The 19,197-nt window shown below is 40.7% G+C and overlaps 1 protein-coding gene across 3 annotated transcripts in view; it reads left to right on the top strand.

Moving 5' to 3' along the window:
- Atf6 (activating transcription factor 6) overlaps positions 1 to 19,197 on the top strand; it is a 176,433-nt gene that overhangs the window by 56,748 nt on the left and 100,488 nt on the right. For all 3 annotated transcript variants that reach the window (XM_029474736.2, XM_021159362.3, XM_029474734.2), the window contains 3 exons: positions 8,259 to 8,390; positions 15,168 to 15,281; positions 15,883 to 15,982. In XM_029474736.2, coding sequence (XP_029330596.1) covers positions 8,259 to 8,390; positions 15,168 to 15,281; positions 15,883 to 15,982 — 346 coding nt within the window. The remainder of the gene's footprint in view (positions 1 to 8,258; positions 8,391 to 15,167; positions 15,282 to 15,882; positions 15,983 to 19,197) is intronic.

Raw genomic sequence — 19,197 nt, 5'->3', positions numbered from 1 at the left:
TTCATTGTTTTGCAGGAAGAATTCTAGCTTCACATCCTGAGATGAGCTTGTCCCCAAGTCTGGTTCCAATTGTGCCCCCTGTTTGATTGTTGAGCACATTTGGCTGTATGATATCACCATTTGGCTGAATGTTAAAAGACACTGTGTAAGTTAGATGTCAGAATTCAACCACCAAGTATAGATGGGTTTGTTCAGCCAGATTCTTAAATGTAATCTAATTCAAGCTCTTGGCTAAAAGTATGTTCCACATTTATCAAAATGACACATAAGCATCGCAAGTACATATAAAACTATATCTAAGTACCAGGTGTTACTGAGTCAGGATTGTAGAGCCAGCACCAGACTCTTTTCTAGATAGTTTAATTTACTCCTGATTGTCAAAATGTCTGTGCAAGGTAATGGGTTGGCTAGGTTTTCTTTCAGCCTGTGTAGATGTCAGTGTTTGTTTTAGATTGCTCCAAGTCTGTCTTGTGCAGTACTCGATTTTGAAGGCGTGGAAAATCCTGCTGATGTTTTTCTCTGGTCTGTGCTTTCACATGAACTGTGTAGAGTGTGCTTCCAAGGAGCAGGACCGTGGCTTTATCACATATCACTTGGCCACCTTCTTCCTTAGACCTCAGCTATAGTGAAACAAAGGCTAATTGAAGTCAGACACAATATCCTCACCCAACTTTCTTCTTTACCTGGAGTAGATATATCCCTGGGAGGGCATCGCTTTTCAAACTAAAAGTTGGTAACTTGTGCCATTTCCTCTCCAAGAGGGGGTCAGTAAGAAGCTAGGCCAGGTGAGAAAGCTCCTGTCCGTGTGTAAGCTCAGTGCACTGCTGTTTTCTGCAGATTGCTATGTAAATGTAAAATACGGAGCAGTTTGTCCAGAAGAGCTATAATTAATGTTGCATCACTTAGCATATGCAGATATGATCATGCTTTGTCAGCTGCAGATCATACACAGTAAAGGAGTAAGTGACTCAGCTTTGTACTGAGTACAGAACGAGGAATCATGTGAAACTTGATGTGTGAACATACAAATGTAATTATAATGCTATCTATCACTTAGGCTGTCTCCAGATTTGAATTATTTTGTCATTTCAGCAAGTATTTTAGGGGTCATTCTGCAGATTATTCTTAATTGCTAATATCTACATGAATTATGGACATGTGCTACTCACTTAGACTTTTTGATATTCAGTTTCCAAGAATAAGCAGCATTTATGTTCTCTCCATAGTCCGTCTATCACAATGCCACCCTGAATGAGCTACAGTTTGGCAGTGTATACATAGTCAACACAGTTTATGTGGCTTTCTGTATCAGTGCTTTACCAGAACTCTCATTAAAGCAGCCCTTCTTCTCTCCCTTCCCTCCTTTCTCTTAAAAAAAAAAAAATAGAAAATAAGAAATAGAAATAAGTCAATTGGAAGAAAAGAAAATATATGAAGGTAAGACAAACATCTTAGAACAGTCTAGGTGGGCTGTGTGTTGATATTATGAATGCTTTGTTGGTGAAAGTAGCTAGTTTTGTTTTTTGTGTTATGCTATCAGTTATGGAGCCCAACGCACCGAGTAGTAATCTGCTTTCCCTTTGCATGACTTCTTGTTCCCTGCTCCTGCCTTAGGCAGATGTTGTTGTGATTGTTTTCCAGATGAGGAAACAGAGAACACAGTTATTAGCTGAACTGGCACTTTGTCTTCATCACTAACAAAGCAAAGGCTCACAGGCCGCAAGCCGTTATGGCAGGCGAAGCAGTATGTACTGTATGCAGCTGCTCTGCCCCTTCTCCTAAAGCTTAGACTTGGCTGTGGAACAGGAGAGTGTTTGTCTTATGAATCGATTGGTTTGATGTAAGTGTTACAGCAAAGTGAAGACGTGACATATCCATAAAGCTCACTTATTTTTTATTTAAAATAAAAACAAAATCCAGAAGTGCCCCCTATATGCCAGCCACTGACCCACAACAGCACAGAGATTTTTATACCTTTGAGTTTGTGCTACATTAAGAGATAGTACATTTAACAAGGAAACTGGTCATGCTGTAAGTTCTTTGAGCAGAATAAAGCATGGTAGGGTAAATGGTTTTACAAGTGTCTAGGGGTTGTTGGCATGTTGCTTTATAGTGATTGCCATCTAACAGATGTTTGAGCTGAGGTTTGAAGGAGATGAGGTTGGCTGTCTGGATGTCTGGGGAAGAGTGTTGCAAAGGCCTTAGCCATTGCAGGAGGCCTAGTGTGGGGAAGTGTGCTGTTCATTTTCAAGGGTAGGTAAGGAATGTGGGTACCCTTAAGTGAACAGGACAGGAAAACTCAGAAAATATCATGGGGGCAAAATGTATGGAAAGGATCAGATAGATATTTGGGCTTTTTATCATGCCAGAAAAGGGGAGCCATCTAAAGGACTTGAGTTGTGGAGAAGCGTAACAGCCTGACCTAGAGTTTTAAAAGGTCACTGCAGTTGCTATGTTGTGAACACATGAACTGGGAAAGCAGGAAGACAGCTGTGTCATTAAGTACCCCGTGGCATCCTCAGGCTTTATAGAATATGTCCACATCTGCCGTCTCATGTGACTCTCAGAAGAGCTCTGTGACAAATTTGCTATTTTTCATAAATTTACTGTGAGGAATTTAGGCTTAAAGAACTTAACTAAGGCAGGCGCTTGAGTCACATCTTGAATCCAGATCTCCTGCCTTCAGTTTCTGTGCGCTTTCCACTTTCCTACATTAGACCCCGAGGCTCCATGATCTTCCCCAGCTGAGAATCATTCAGCTTTTCATGTGTGGGTCTCAGCGACAGCAGCTGCTCTGGGTGATGAGAAACAGTACTACTTAACCTGTGGAGACAGCTTCAGTTTAAACGTGGTCTGCTTGTACCTTAAACAGCCTGCCCAGGGCATACTTGGGTATGTGCTGTTTTATGTTCAGCCACTCGGTGTGAAGATTCGCTATCTGAAGTCTTTTTTTTTTTTTTTATTACGTATTTTCCTCAATTACATTTCCAATGCTATCCCAAAAGTCCCCCATTCCCCCCCCCCCTTCCCTACCCACCCATTCCCATTCCCCTGGCCCTGGCGTTCCCCTGTACTGGGGCATATAAAGTTTGCAAGTCCAATGGGCCTCTCTTTCCATTGATGGCCGACTAGGCCATCTTTCGATACATATGCAGGTAGAGACAAGAGCTCCGGGGTACTGGTTAGTTCATCATGTTGTTCCCCCTATAGGGTTGCAGATCCCTTTAACTCCTTGGGTACTTTCTCTAGCTTCTCCATTGGGAGCCCTGTGATCCATCCAATAGCTGACTGTGCTCATCCACTTCTGTGTTTGCTAGGCCCCGGCATAGTCTCACAAGAGACAGCTATATCTGGGTCCTTTCAGCAAAATCTTGCTAGTGTATGCAATGGTGTCAGCGTTTGGAAGCTGATTATGGGATGGATCCCTGGATATGGCAGTCTCTAGATGGTCCATCCTTTCATCACAGCTCCAAACTTTGTCTCTGTAACTCCTTCCATGGGTGTTTTGTTCCCAATTCTAAGAAGGGGCATAGTGTCCACACTTTGGTCTGCTATCTGAAGTCTTATGGAGTAAGTGGCCTCACAAATAATAGAAAACAGTTGTTGACGTTTAGAACTTCATAGAGGAAAGTAACAAAAATAATGCTTCTTTCAAACTTTGCGGCAAATCAAAACCATTCATGTTCTGCTGATCTACGCTTTTCAGGATCACTGGCCCATAGTATGAGCAAGGCTCTTTGTGGAATGGTTATCCTGTGGATTAGAACTGTTGTGACTCTTAGTGGGTACTGTGTTGATCATAGAGTCCTAGATCATAGAGACTCCTGTTTCTTTAATATTTGCTGGTTTATTTTAAACTATGGGCAGAACTTGGCTTAACTGAGTTATAAAAAGTTGAGTTGTGGCCTGGGGAGTTGTCTCAGGGGTTAAGAGCACTTTCTGGTCTTGGAGAGGACCCAGATTTGGTTCCTGGCACCCACACTGCAGCTAACAGCTGTCTGTAACTCCAGTTCCCGGGTATTCATCCCACTTCTGGCTTCTCAGGGACTGTATGCACATGGTATGTACAAAGACATACATGCAAGCAAAACATAAAAACAAATAAAAATAGATAGATTTTTAAAGTTTAGTTAACTGTTTAATCAATATTCAATGATAGAAAGTTAGTGGATACCAATGGGCCTCTCTTTCCATGGATGGCCGACTAGGCCATCTTTCGATACATATGCATGTAGAGACAAGAGACTAACCCACCTGAGTTAGAAAGTCAGCAGGTGTACACTCACTCACCTGAGTTAGAAAGTCAGCGGACGCACACTCACCTACTGTGTGTCCTTGCTGTGCCTGAGTCATCCTTTATGTTCTTGGAAATTTAATTTTTTCCCCTAATATTACAAAGATACTTAGGCCAAGAATCTAAAAGTTCATATCAACTGTAATTTTCTCATACCCTTTTGTATGTTTGACCACTTCAAGAGCTGCCAAATTCCTCTTGATATTTGTAATATGACAATTATTCTTAGACAACCCTGAAATATGGCAATGGAATGAAATTCTTTTAAATACTAATGGATACAAGGAAACTATAAATATGAATTTATTCTTGTAGCTAAACTTAATTTTTCCCAGTTAGTTCAGAGTTCAAGTATTTTTTCTTTTTAGAAAGTTCACTTTAAAGATTAAAATATGCATAAATTGTAACCCCCTTGCCCCACAAAAGAAAGCCAAAAAAGATGGTGACTTTATTTACTTATTCATTTTATTATTATTATTATTGTTATTGTTGTTGTTTTTCAAGACAGGGTATCTCTGTGTAGTCCTTGCTATCCTGGAACAAGCTCTGTAGAACAGGCTGGCCTTGAACTCAGAGATCCACCTTCCTCTGCTTCCTGAATGCTAGGATTAAAGGTCTGCACCACTGTAGGCTGGCTAACAGTAATTGTCTTAATTCCCTTATTATCCAGACTAGCAGGTGGGCAATAAACTCATGGCTTAGCTTATTTAAATCCCAATTGTTGCCCCTTCAATGAGTCCATTGCTCAGAGTATTATGTTGCCTCTATATAATGAAGTGTGGTGACATGCATTAAGTGAAATTTAAACTCTTTGGTTAAAAGAAAGGTGTAAATCCCCAAAGTGGCTGTGGTGACATTTGTGGGTACTCTGCTATTACAGAGGAAAACAGTGGCACGGTTACATCAATAACACACTTGTTTTCTAGTAAATGTAGCTAAGTAGGTGTCTCGCAGCTTTGTTATAGGTGAAACAGACAGAACTTCTTAAATAAGCTCAATATATTTGCTGGTGATAGCTGTCAGTAACTATAAATAGTGGCATGAAGTGCCAGGTCTCCTAACGGTGGTAAAGTGACTGACGGGTGGTGATCAGGAGACTCTTTAACTCTTCAACAGATTAACAATACAGAATCAATTTACCAAAAAAAGAAAACAATCAGTGAGCTACAACTTTGCCACGTTGGGCCACGTCCTTCTGTGTCTTTGGGCCTAACTGCCCAGGCCTCTGACTGTCTACTTCATCTGGATCCACTGTGAAGAAGTGAGTCTCCTAGGGAAGAGGCTGTGAGAAGCATGTGTGGAGGTTCTCAGTCACTGGCAGCCGTCTGGACAGCTTGTTGACACACCAACTTTTAGACAAGCAGCCCAGAGTTTCTTCATTCAAGAATTTGCACTTCGAGCCAGTTATCAGGTCACAGCAACACTTCTATTTTAAGTCGTTTTTAGAAGGTGGAGCAGCCAAGTTGACTTCTCAGTTTAAAACCTGAGAGTTACATTAGGGAGACCCCTAATGGGGTTAAAACCCCAGCTGATAGCTGGTAACACCAAAGAATTGTTCTCATGGTCTGCTGTCCTGGCAGTGGTGAGGAATAGTAAACAAGTAAATTAAAGCCTGAAAAGAAGATGACTGATTGTGCCACCAGACCAGGAAAGTCCCTTAGCCAGGGGAACATTACAGTTGATGCCCGGAAGAGTATCAATTAACACAAGGACAACATGGCTTGTTTCTGTTGTATAAATTGTTAGACGTGCTGAGTGTGGCCAGCAAGGCCGTGTGCAGGCTAGCCTTGCATTATTGCTGCTGTCTCTTTCTAAGATGACCCTCTTCCCACTGTGTGCTGCCTGTGTCCATGAGCACACTCGCCCCTTCCTTAAATCATGCTCTCTGGAGCTGGTGTGCCTCGCTCAGATAACTGCTGCATTTGCATGGGATGCCTTTCCTCATCCTCATCCTCTGTGCTCGGTAACTTCTGCTTGCCATTTCAGATTACCTCATGATCCTCTGTGGAGCCCCAGTGCTCTCTGCTATTATATTCCAGAGCATTCTGTTTAGCTATGTAATTACACTGATCACTCATCTGTCTGTCAACCAGTAATATCCAGTCTAGCTATCTATATAAAGTAACATAGTTTTGTTTTGGGTTTTTAAAAAAGATTTATTTATGTATTTATTTTTAGGTATATGAGTGCTCTATTTGCATGTATGCCTGAATGCCAGAAATGAACATCAGATCCCAGTATAGATGGTTGTGAGCCACCGTGTGGTTACTGGGAATTGAACTCAGGACTTCTGGAAGAGCAGACTGTTCCTAACCACTGAGCCATCTCTTGAGCCTTTAACTTAGTTTTTTATGTTCAGTTTGACATTATACTAGGCCTTGTCCTCAGGGTCAGTGGGTATGGTACGAGGCATCTTCCCTAGGTTCAGGTAGGTATCCTACTAGGCCTGTTCCTCAGGCTCCGGGCAGTAGACCTCTTCTCCAGGTCCAGTTAGATATCCTACTATGCCTCTTCATGTGCAGCAAAGCTTGCAGCATTGCATGGCTGCTCAAGTAAGCATTCAGCCTGAAATAAACAATTGTAAGGACAACTTAGTGCTAGTTTTAGTAACATTAAGTTTTATACAGTGGTCATAATTTGTCAGTATACCTTTAAAGTTCACAGTATGTCAAAATGACAGCATGCCATGTGAGAATTGCAGGTGGCAGTGATTTCTAGTGGAAAAGAATTGAGAACTGAAAGAATAAGTAATCAGAAAAGGATTCTAGAGAAATCTATCTGCCTCTTGTTTTCATCCACCCTGTACACCTGCATTTAGAGATAAACTGCTGTAACCCCAAAGGCTTCATTTTTAGACCATGGGACCATAGGCAGCCCTTTTCATCTTACTTCCTGCTTCTACTTCATTCTCTAAATAGTCTTTATGCTTCCCCAGGGAATTCCTTTTGTGTTGAATCAAGATCATGACTACTGTAAATTATGGGTGTAGCTTTTTAAAATAATACATGTATTCAAAATGATATCAATAAGCCAAATTTCAAATCAAAGCACATGATTAATGAGTTTAAATTATTCTACTTATCACAGCATTGTCTGTGTGTCTGTTTGCCTGCTTGTGTTGTGGCAAGGCTAATAGTGTATGTGACTATTGAAAGAGAACAGCTCCTATTTCATTTGAAGTATTTGCCCACTGATAATATCAGTCTGCCACATTGGGGTGGATTTTCTACCTCAGTTATCTGAATTTAAATTTCAGTTATATATACTAATGTGAGTTTCTATTCATACATGTTAGTTTTCTGTTATGGTAATAAATACCCAAGCTAAGTCAACTTAAAAAGCAGAACAGGTTATTTGGCCCTTGGTTTCAGAGGTTTCAGTGTGTGGTCCCTGCGCTCAGTTGCTTTGGACTTGTCCACATAGTACATCATCAGGAACTGTTGTGTGGAGGAGTCTTCTTATCTCACAGGTGCTGGGGAGCGAACGTGAGGGGCACAGGAGGGGCTAGGACCCCAGTATCCTCTTCAAAAATATGACTCCATGCTCTGACTTCGGCTACTAGGTCCTGCCTCATAAATGTTCCACCACCTCCCAAGGGACCCAGGCCTTCAGCATATAAGTCTTTGGGAAGCATTTGAATATAAACCACAGCAATTTATATAATGTAATTATCGGGTTTTTAAAAGCAGGTAAAACACTACTTTTGTTTAGTTAGTTTATAAATATGGACTTTCATACTTATCAAAATTATTTTGAAATTGTTCACTATGTCCAGGATGCCAGGCCTAGAGTACTTAAGGACATCAATGTTTGGATGTGTTTCTAGGCCTTAGGTTTTTGCTGTATGTGTGACTCTATAAGGCCAGTCTTGCTTGCTTTCTAGCTACATGTAGCATACATGCATGCCTTTTTCATTTCATCTGTTTCACTTTGTTGTTGGTGTTGGTTTTGGTTTGTTTTTCAGCATGCTGGAGCAAGATTCCAGAAGAGTGAAACCTAGTGTGAGCCCTGCCAATCAAAGGAGGCATCTCTTAGAATTTTCAGCGAAAGAAGTTAAAGACACATCAGACGGTGACAACCAGAAAGACAGTTACAGGTGGGACCGCCTGCTGGCCATATTGATTTAATGAACTGGAGCAGTCTCTTATCTCATGTCACTTTACATGTAAATTGGTCACATGGCCTTTGGCTTATGGAGCAAGTGAAGTGGTAATGCTGTTATTTTATTTTTATGACCAATTTTAAGAATAAGTTTATTTTGAAACAGTTCCCAGTTTAGGAATTTTTTCATTGATTCATTTATTTACTTTACATCACAGCACCCCCCCCCCCCCTTCTCCCAGCCCCATCCTCATTTGCTGAGGTGTGATTATATAATCAGTTTGTTTGTATTGACATATACATATATTGAAATACATCTACTGTCTTCGTTTTTTTTTTTTTTTCACTGTTATTATGGCTTAGCACATTTATCTAATATTTATGTCTATGGACAGATATGGCAGAATGATACAGTTGAACCTATTTGTGGTCATGAAGTTAAATTATCTATTATATGTTGTTTTCTGATTTCCTTCCTTTTACTAATTTGACAGATACCTTGGTAAATTTTCATTTTGCTTAGTAATAAAGCAAAAGATGTACATGAAAACACAGTTCCTTTAGTCTGTTAATTAGAAGAAGGTACAGTAAATAATTTTGGAACTGTATCCTTTTGGGTAAACATTGCCCTGTGTGTTTTTAGATTCTTATCAGAGGCAAATACAACCAGACTCTTGAGCAGTAGGCAAGGAGCTCATAGTACAGTGCCGATTGCACTGGGATGAAGTGCCTGAGATTGCTAAAGACCTGGTTGCCCTAACTGTCTGCAGCGGTACAACAAAGGCCATAGAGGAATCCGCCTTCCTGGGCTTTTATTAATGATGTTGAGTTAGGAGCCAAGGATCCTATGTAATGCAGAACAGCAGGGATGGAGGCCCTGGTGGCAGCACAGCAGGGATGGAGGCCCTGGTGGCAGCACAGCAGGGATGGAGGCCATGGTGGCAGCACAGCAGGGATGGAGACCCTGGTGACAGCACAGCAGGGATGGAGGCCATGGTGGCAGCACAGCAGGGATGGAGGCCATGGTGGCAGCACAGCAGGGATGGAGGCCATGGTGGCAGCACAGCAGGGATGGAGGCCATGGTGGTAGAGAACACGACCTGCTCTTTTCTGCTAATCTGTTGTTTACATGTTGGAATTTGTCACATTTTTGAAATGTTGACATGCAGATAACATGTCTCTAAAATTGATAGTATATTAGTTTTCTTATTTTTCCAAAATGTGCTCATATTCTATAATTTTGAGTTCTATGGTTTTCCACAGGCGTTCTTTCAAAATTTTTAGTTTTAGTTTAATAGTCTTTGGGTTTAAGTACAATTAATTGCTAAGAAGAAGGAAAATTGTTGATTTGGTACTTGAAGACACACTTGTTTTAGATAACTTTTACAGGACTGTTGTTCACTCTAACATAATTATAGTAAGCAGAAGCCCTCATGTATTTGCTCACATAGGCATGCGATAGAGTGCTGACCCCTGTGAAGTATAGTGGACGCTCACACATGCGCACTCACTGTAGAGGTCTGGCCGACTCTCAGGGGGAAATCTATCACCTTGAAAGTGTACTGGACCAGGCAGTGGTGACGCACGCCTTTAATCCCAGCACTTGGGAGGCAGAGGCAGGCGGATTTCTGAGTTTGAGGCCAGCCTGGTCTACAGAGTGAGTTCCAGGACAGCCAGGGCTACACAGAGAAACCCTGTCTTGAAAAACAAAAAACAAACAAACAAAAAAACAAAACAAACAAAACAAAACCAAAAAAAAAAAAAAAAAGAAAGAAAGAAAAGAGTACTTGAAAGATGTAACCCATCTCTGTGTCCCCTACCCAGGGTCGCTACTGGAAAAGAGATTATAGAGTCTTAGGTCTCTTGAAGTACTACAGAGATTACTGGAAAACGAGTTAGGAGATGTAGGCAAATAGTAGCTCATTAGTTTGAGGTTCTTGCCATCATCATCGTTGTCATCATCATCATCATCATCATCATCATCATTATTGGTATTATTAGTAGTATTTTTTAATACAAAATACTAAAAAATATTTGTGAAACGTTTGAAAACATCAAGTATGGATTTGTTCTGAATTTTAGAGTTTATATGTGCTGTCAGGACACCTATATATTTTTTTCCTTTGAAAAAAATTAAATTAAAAATTTAAATTGCTACTATTTTAAAAGTATTTAAATATTTTCATTGACACAGTGATTCTGCATATTTATTGACTATACTGTGTCTGTCATTTTGATGTTAATAATGTATAATGATTGGACCAGAGTAGTGTATCCATCATCTGAGACAGATATTCATTCATTCTTTGTGTTGAGAACATTCAAATTCTTTTACTAGATGTGTTGAAATACTCAGTGCACTGTGGTCAACCAGAGTTTGCCATGCTTCAGAACACTTACAGCCACCCTCTTCTCCAGTCACTCTGGCACCCAGCATGGACTCTCAGTCCACACCCCTCACTCTCTCTCCCAAACCATTTTACCTCTGATATGCATGATTGTATAAAAACCAGAACAACCCTCCTGGCTCCTCCTCTTCCCCCCAAAAGTACCCCTGTGATGGCAGGGTTTTAGCTTGCACATCTAACAGAAAATATGGTACTTTTTGTCTGTGCGCCTTGTTTTCCATAATTCATCGTCCTGTAAGTCTGTCCATGTCAGGGGAAACAGCAGAATTTCAGTGTCTGTTTCTTTATTCATCATCAGTGGACAGTTAGGTAAATCTCCATGTCTTGACTGTTGTGACTGGTACTGCAGTAAACGTGGGCATGCAGATAGATGTCTTTTGACTGAATTTTGATTCCTTTTCAATGAAGTAGTTGTGTTATTTAGCTGAGGAACTTGTATTACTGGAAATAGAAATCTTTGTCTTGCTCCTGAGCTAAAAGGAAAACATTTTGGCTTTTTTCATTCAGTATGATGTTGTCTATCAGCTGTCGTATATGAGGTTTTTTTTTTTTTTTTTTGACAGGGTGTCTCTGTATAGCCCTGGCTGTCCTGGAACTCACTTTGTAGACCAGGCTGGCCTCGAACTCAGAAATCCACCTGCCTCTGCCTCCCAAGTGCTGGGATTAAAAGCGTGTGCCACCACGTCCGGCCATATGTGAGTTTTACAGTGTTAAATAACTTTCTTTAATACCTAATTTTCTTTTCTTTTCCTTTTTTATCTTTAAGATATGATGTTGAGTTTTATTAAATGCTTTTTCTTTATCTTTTGAGACAATCATAAAGTTTTTCCTTTCTATTCTGTGGACACCGTGTGTTACACTTACTGATTTATATACGTTGAGCCATCCTTGCATTTCTGTAATAAATCCTGCTTGATCATGATGTATCGCCTTGTTCGTATGTTGGCTTTGAGTTGCTAGTACTTTGTCGAGAATTTCAGTAGCTATGATCATCAGAGATTTGGGTCTGTGGATTCCTCTTTTGGTTGTGTTCTTGTCTGGTCTTGATGTCAGAACAACTTTGGAAGGGCTTCCTCTCTCTCACTTCATCGTGCTAGTTTTAGAAAAGTTTGTGTTTTGAGTCTCGTTAAGGTGCCAGGCTAGGCCTCAGCTTACCCATGTTCCTATCTCAGTTTTTGGGACAGCAGGCAGGCTATCATGTGCTATCACACCTGGCTCACACTGGCTCTTCTTTGCAGTTGGGTAAAATTCAGCAGTGGAACTGTCTAGCCTGGGCTTATGTTTTTTTTCCGGGGGTGGGGGGGGTGCAGACTTTCTAACAAATTCAGTTTTCTTACTTGCTATGGGCCTGTTCAAGTTTTCTATATCATCTGTATTTTTTGTTTGTTTGTTTGTTTGTTTGTTTTTTATCATCTGTATTTTTAAATGCCTCATTTTGTTTCAGTTTAGGAGAGTTATAGTTTAAATAATGGAAGGATAGATTATAATCCTATTGTTTAACCATATATTTGTTTGTTATTAGCAAATTACCACTAGCAAGTTGCAGTTGCACAGATTTTTTTCAGTTTTCTGTATATATACATATCTGTATTTGTAATAGTATAACTTATCAGCCAAACTGGGACACTTTTATGAAAGAATAGTAGTATAGTGAGAGCTGGTATTAATTTTTACCTCAGGACATAGGACATCAGGCTCAAATCACAGTTGTCTTCTAGTAAACGGGAAAGGGTGGTTTCCGCTTGAGGCATCGGCCACAGTGTGTCTTTAGGAATTCTCATCAACTCTTGCTTCCAGCATTGTGCTTTCCTGTAGTGATTTATTTGCTGAAATTTCTTTTATCTGTATAGAACGGCTTGCAGAGAGCCTGGATCTCTGACTGTCTTTAGGTTAGTAGGGTCTGATTGTCTCCAGATTGCATACTCGCTTAGACTCTCCCCTTCCTTTCTCTCTTTAACCCTGTCCTGTCTACCTTTGCATTTCTCCTACTTGATAGTTTTCTTCTCTGTATTTCTAGCTGTTAGAACAAAGCTAACCAGCACAGGTATGCAGAAATTATTGCTAGAGAAGATGGCCTAGTCGGCCATCACTGGGAAGAGAGGCCCCTAGGTCTTGCAAACTTTATATGCCTCAGTATGGGAGAATGCCAGGTCCAAGAAGTGGGAGTGGGTAGGTAGGGGAGCAGGGTCAGGGGGTGGGGGGAGGGTATAGGGAACTTTGGGAATAGCATTTGAAATGTATATCATGAAAATATCTAATAAAAAATAAATTAAAAAAAGAAATCATTGCTAGAGATTAATCATATAGAAAGAAAATTACAGGTCAAAAATATAGTTTTGAAAGCAATTTTGGATTTTCCTCATGGAATTCCTGGTATTGTTAAGTATGCAGGTGTGATTTTCAAATGACCTGTGTGTGTGTCTGTGTGTGTTCCATATAACTTTAGCTTCCACTTCTTTTCTCTCATGTGTGCCATACTCAGAAATCATTACTTTTATTCTGAAATTAGTTGTGTGTTGAGGGTGACTTGGGGGGCATGTGTTCATTGTGGCAAATCTTGGCTAAGTGAGTCACTCCCTAAAAGACTTTTCCTTCTGCATTGTTATAATTTTTAGCCTGCCTGCATTCCTTCTTTCCCTCCTTCCTTCTTTCCTTCCTTCCTTTTTTGACTGGCTGCTGTACGTAGTATTAGGAATTCCGTGCAGGGCTTTGTATAGGCAAGTACTTTACCACTGTGGTATTTCCTTGCCCCTGGTTAATTGAGACAAACTCTTGCTCTGTAGCACATGCTGGCTTTGAACTTGTGGTCTCCTGCCTTCGCCTCCTGTGTGCAAGCTTATCCCACCCACTCAGTCTTCCTTCTTCCTTTCTGATTTTCCTTGTAAGCTTCTCCTTTGTCCAGATCTCAAGCTTTAAAGCTGGGAACTCTGGTTATGTCCTGCTAAAGTGGCTCATCTGTACCACAGCCTCCATATGCGTACACACGGGCGATTCTCATTTCCGTTCACAGGTCGGACTTCTCATACACATGCTCACACATCCAAGTCATCTCTGACTTTTTTCCTTTCTGTATTTAACTAATATTTGGTTTTGGTACAATTTTAAGGCTTAAGGATAAGTTGAGGTATCTCACTTCTCACTTAGTAACTTCCCTTTTATTCAGCAAGTCCTAATTATGAGCCGGACTCTGTCTTCCTGACTTCCTCTTCTGTCTGTCCCACGTGCTTCAGCAGCCTTCCTTCTGAGTCTGCTTTCTTCTCATTTGCTTTTGTCTCGTATACTCTTCATACTCTTCCCCTAGTTTCTGTGCAGCTGGTTTCCTCTTGTCATTTAGCCTTGAGGTCTATGATCCTTTCCCTAGTTTTATCTGAAGTAGATCCTGCATACTTTGCTGTTTGAGTCCTGTGCTGCTTTTACAGTTAATATGGTTTTGCTGTATTTTATGCATTTGTTCTCTTGGGTTTGCTCTGCCTTTCCTGTTAGCTCTTTGAGAATAGACTGTTGCTCTCTCTTTGATTACCCAGCACATAGGTGCTGTTCCACAAATATTGAATGAATAAGTGAAAAGCATGAAACCTACCATGTTCAATTGTATAGATTTTTTTTTTGTATTTTAGCATATCCAATTTGTAAATTCATAGCATCTTATAAAAAAATACAGAAGAGATCTAAGATTTCTTAGTGAGCTAGATTAAGATACAGACTGAAGGATGTACGCAGTAGTAAATGGGCCTGGTTCCTATTCTGATTTTCAACTCGTACTCTAGATAGGAATCATGTGACATAAAACAGTAGCGTAGGGACAGACGTGTACGTTTTAAGTTAGTGAGTAACTAGTCATTGTCATTTAGTGTTTTGTTAGTGATTCAAGGTCATCCATGGTTTTAAAATTTTTGTCCAGTTTTTCCACTTTGTCATTTTTCTCCTGCCAAACATTTTATGTCTCCCTCTACCCTCACTTCACACAAACTGGCTTGGAGAGGCCGTGAGTTTGTTGACACAGAATGGCAAATGACCACAAGCCTGTAGCCTTGTCATATAACAATCATGTCTTTTCCTGTCGACTGCTCACTCTTTCCATTATTTCTCCTCCACTCCAGCAATAGGGAAGTTTATTGAATTCACACACAGCATGTGCTGCCCAGTAAATAGTAGCTAAGCAAATGTGAATTACTCTGCCAGCTCTTAGAAACTGAGAGAATGACAGTCCACCATATGGTTTATATTTAATTCTTTCTGTTATGTTCACTTCAATCTTACAACATGTTTAATTTGGCATATGTTTATTTTAATGAAAACTGACAGTAGTAAGCTTTATAAAACTTATGATACAAGGACATGAGTTTTGTCTGTCTTTGTTTCAGCTATGATCACTCTGTGTCCAATGACAAAGCTTTAATGGTGCTAAGTGAAGAGCCATTGCTTTATATCCCTCCGCCTCCATGTCAGCCCCTGATTAACACCACAGAGTCTCTCAGGTAACGGGTGTGGGTTGGTGCAGAAACTACTGAGTGGCCTCCCATGGCAAACTTCAAACTTAGCAAAGCATTTCTTCAGCTTTAGTAAGAGACCAAGAAAATCTGACTTGCGTTGGATAACTGCAAGCCAGGATAACAATTGTCCAGGTAGCGATGGTGATGGGTCCATTCATTGTGATGGTCGCCTGCTTACGTGGGTCTTGTTTGAATGAAAGGATGAAGTGAATGTTAAAATTCAGGGTAAGGCTAGACTTGTGGACTTAATATTCTCAGCAGACAGTATCCTTTTTTCTTTTTTTTTCAAATTAGGAAGGTGATATCTGACTATGTTATTCTGGACATATATTCCATTATTTCTCTGAATTTTGAGCTTATGATTGAGGAGGTTACCTTATAACAATCCATGTCTTATTCAAAATTTTAAAAAAACAGTATTAAATGTCTTAGTTTTCTTTTGTTTCAAATTAAATCAAAAAGCATTGTAATGTAGTCAGATATGTTGGGCTGCTCTTTGGGTCCTATAGAACAATTAAATTAATTTTCAACAAAAGAATAAGCCAGTTAACTACTATCAAATATATTTGATTACTTTGTTTTATAGGTTGAACCATGAACTTCGAGGCTGGGTTCATAGACATGAAGTGGAAAGGACCAAATCTAGAAGAATGACAAATAGCCAACAGAAAGCCCGCATTCTCCAGGTTTGTTCTGCTTGTGTCTGAAGAAATGACAGTCCAGGCGCTGGGGATCCCCTCCCAGGGGACTTGCTTTCTTCCCTGGGAGATTTGGGAACTTCAGCCTCATTTACTTCTCACTATGGCTGCTTCTGATGCCACAGCCATTGCTGCTGCTTCCTGTACTTCCGTTCCCTGTCTCTCTTCTCTCTCTCTAGCAGGGTAATGTATCAAAGTCATTAACTCTGGCTGTTAGAACAGCCTCAGCGGCTTTGTAGCTGGATGAGATAGAAATTTATCTCTTACTTCTTCATAGCTCTTAGTTCTTCATAGCTCTAGGCTTTAGGAGGAATCACAATGAAATAGCTTCCAGGCCAGGGAATGTAAATGAAAATGTTGAAGACCCAGGACAGATCAGTTTGCATATTTACAGAAGCTCAAGAAGTTGAGTAAAGCTGGGGGTTGCTGTGACTGAGGGGAGAGTGGTAGGAGGTCAGATCTGAGAGGCTGGAGAGGAGAGAGCTTAGTGAACGCTAGGGCTCTGGTCTGAACTTCAGATTTCATTTTAGGCATGAAGGACACCACTATTTGGTGAGGGAAATGACTTCAATCAATTGAAGAAGTCCAGTAGACAACCATGTATCCATGTCTGGACTGTAGGAGAGAAATTGAGGCTAAATATTTAATTTTGGGTGCTACTTCCCAATGTGAAACTGAAGAGGAGAGAGAGTGTGATAAACTAGTGCAAGGCATTGCACATGTGTGGGCTACAAAGGCCTCCCTTGGTGTCTAGACAGCAAGATGGAGGACAAGAAAGGGCAGTGTGGCTCCCAGCCAAGCCAACAGGCTATGGGACAGTGAAGACAGTTACTATTAAATCTTACCATTCGAGCTCCCTGGAGACCCTAGAGCTTCTTTTACTGTGTCTGTGATGACAAAAGCCCAGGGAAGGGAAAGTGGGATGGTAACATAGAAAAGTGGCAGTAATTGCTGCAGAGAATTCTCCAGGAATGGGGATAGAGAATAAGAATCAAGAAGGAGATTTGGTTTTGGGATGGAAAAAATTTCATCTGCTTTCCCTGCTTGCCATAGGTGCTAATAGAAACAGCTTGCTGGTACTATGGTGGTACTCACGTGGTGGCACTTGGCTTATATCCTAGCTCTTGAAGGGCAGGAGAGAGAGGCAGGCAGTATTCATGAGTTTGAGGCCAGCCTAGTCTACACAAGTTCTAAGCCAGCCAGGGCAACGTAGTAGTGAGACCCTGTCTTAAAAAGAAAGAAAGGGAAGCAGAGTTGAGGGAAGGATGTGGCAGTGATTTGCATCTGAATTTTAGGCCATCTTGGGCTACATAGTGAATTCCCGGCCAGTTTGGGTTGGAGAACTAGAGTGAGACTCTGCATCAGGTTGGGGTAAGTGGTGGAGAAAGAGGTGGGGGAAGGGAGAGAGAGAGACAGAGAGAGGGAGAGGAAGAGAGAGAATGAATGAGAATGAGTATGTCTGGGTGAGCAAGCTTAACTGTTTATTTAGAAACAGTACATAATATGTTTAAAAGCATAGTTGAGCTCATGTTCTGCCTTCTGAGGGTCTGTGTCTGTGATTACCCAGAATGGGCTTTTCTAGGCCTGTCCAACCCCTTCTTTGCCTTTTGTGGCAGCTTTTTGGTTGTTAGTACTCCTTGAGGCTATAGTCAGTCACAGCCTGGGCTGTGAGGACCTGACAGGTCCAAAGGTCTTCCTGGCATTATGCATGTATATCAGCTCCCTCCTCAGCCAGAGGGAAAGGAGACACTGCTTCGTATTTGGAGCAAGTTTATCTCGCTGGCAGAGTCTAAATGATTGTAACTCCAGTGACAGAAGGTTCGACTCACATGGTTTTCAGCTTCCATTCTTTGCGGTATAGAGGAAGAGCATGGGAGTCAGGAATAGGTCACTGTCAGTAGATTATCTCACTAAGCTAATTTATGAAAATCAGATGATAATTCTTGGCCTAAATGGAGGGTTTTGTCTTGTCTTTATAATTTGTCACACTATTCTTTCCTGTTTTTCATAACTGTGAAAGGGTTTTTCTCTAATCCTGAAAGAATTCTAATGTAAGGGAAGTAATGCTGTCCTAATTTTAGCCCATTATTTATAGATTTGTAGTTTAGACTACAGCCCCTTTCTCTGCTATTTTGGGTACCTTTCTCTCTATTGGACACTTAGATAATCGTTCAGAAGTCTAGGAATCTTAGCTATTACCGAAAAAGGGACGACATGGAAGAGTCTGTATTTGTCTGAGTAAAGGAGGTTCTGGGCTAGCTAGGAGAGCAGTCATCTGATGTTACATGATTTTAGTCATGTGATGTTAGCTGGAAAGCATGCAAGAATTCCTGTGCTCTCTGTCTTTGTGTTGGAAGCCGGCACCTGCTCTGCAGCTCCCCGCCCCCATTTCAACATTCTTCCCTCGTATTTATTTTAGATATAAAAAAAGTTGTCAGTCTTACAAAGTATTCTGTAAGCTTGGTAAACTGACATTTCTTTGAAATTTCTATTGCTTTATTAGAGTATCATGTCTTTGATTTGACTTGTTCCCTTTTATAGTCTTACCCTTTTTAGACTGGAGCTATTAGGAAAGATCAAGGCTGAGTGAAAAATGCCTTCTAAGATTAAGGCAAAGCAAAGGCACTGTAGGTAGACCACACTTGAAAGGACTGAACAATAAGAAATTCTAGTTAGGCATGGTAGTGTACTTCTCCAGGTCTCATACTCAGGAGGCCAAAATAGGAGAATCATTTGCTTGAGACCGTCCTGGGCCATATGACAAGACTCTTTTTTTTTTTTTTTTTAAGATTTATTTATTATTATACATAAGTACACTGTAGCTGACTTCAGACGCACCAGAAGAGGGCATCAGATATCATTACGGGTGTTTGTGAGCCACCATGTGGTTGCTGGGATTTGAACTCAGGACCTTTGGAAGAGCAGTCAGTGCTCTTACCTGCTGAGCCATCTCACCAGCCCAAGACTCTCTTATAAAGGGGAAAAATTCCAAAGCTTCTTAGACTAAGAAAACAATGACAGATACAAGCCAATATTAGCAGGGAGGAAAAACAGCAGCATAGATAAATATCCCAGTAAAACTAACAGACTATAAAAAATAAAGTCAGAGAGAGAGAGAGAGAGAGAGAGAGAGAGAGAGAGAGAGAAAGAGAGAGAGATCCCAGCAACTTTTATTTTTGCATTTTAAAAGCAGGAATAAAATC

Source organism: Mus caroli, unplaced genomic scaffold, assembly GCF_978045245.1.
Source record: "Mus caroli unplaced genomic scaffold, Mus_caroli_1 scaffold_1, whole genome shotgun sequence".
NCBI classification, from domain to species: Eukaryota; Metazoa; Chordata; class Mammalia; order Rodentia; family Muridae; genus Mus; species Mus caroli.
This window is presented reverse-complemented; position numbering and strand designations above follow the sequence as displayed.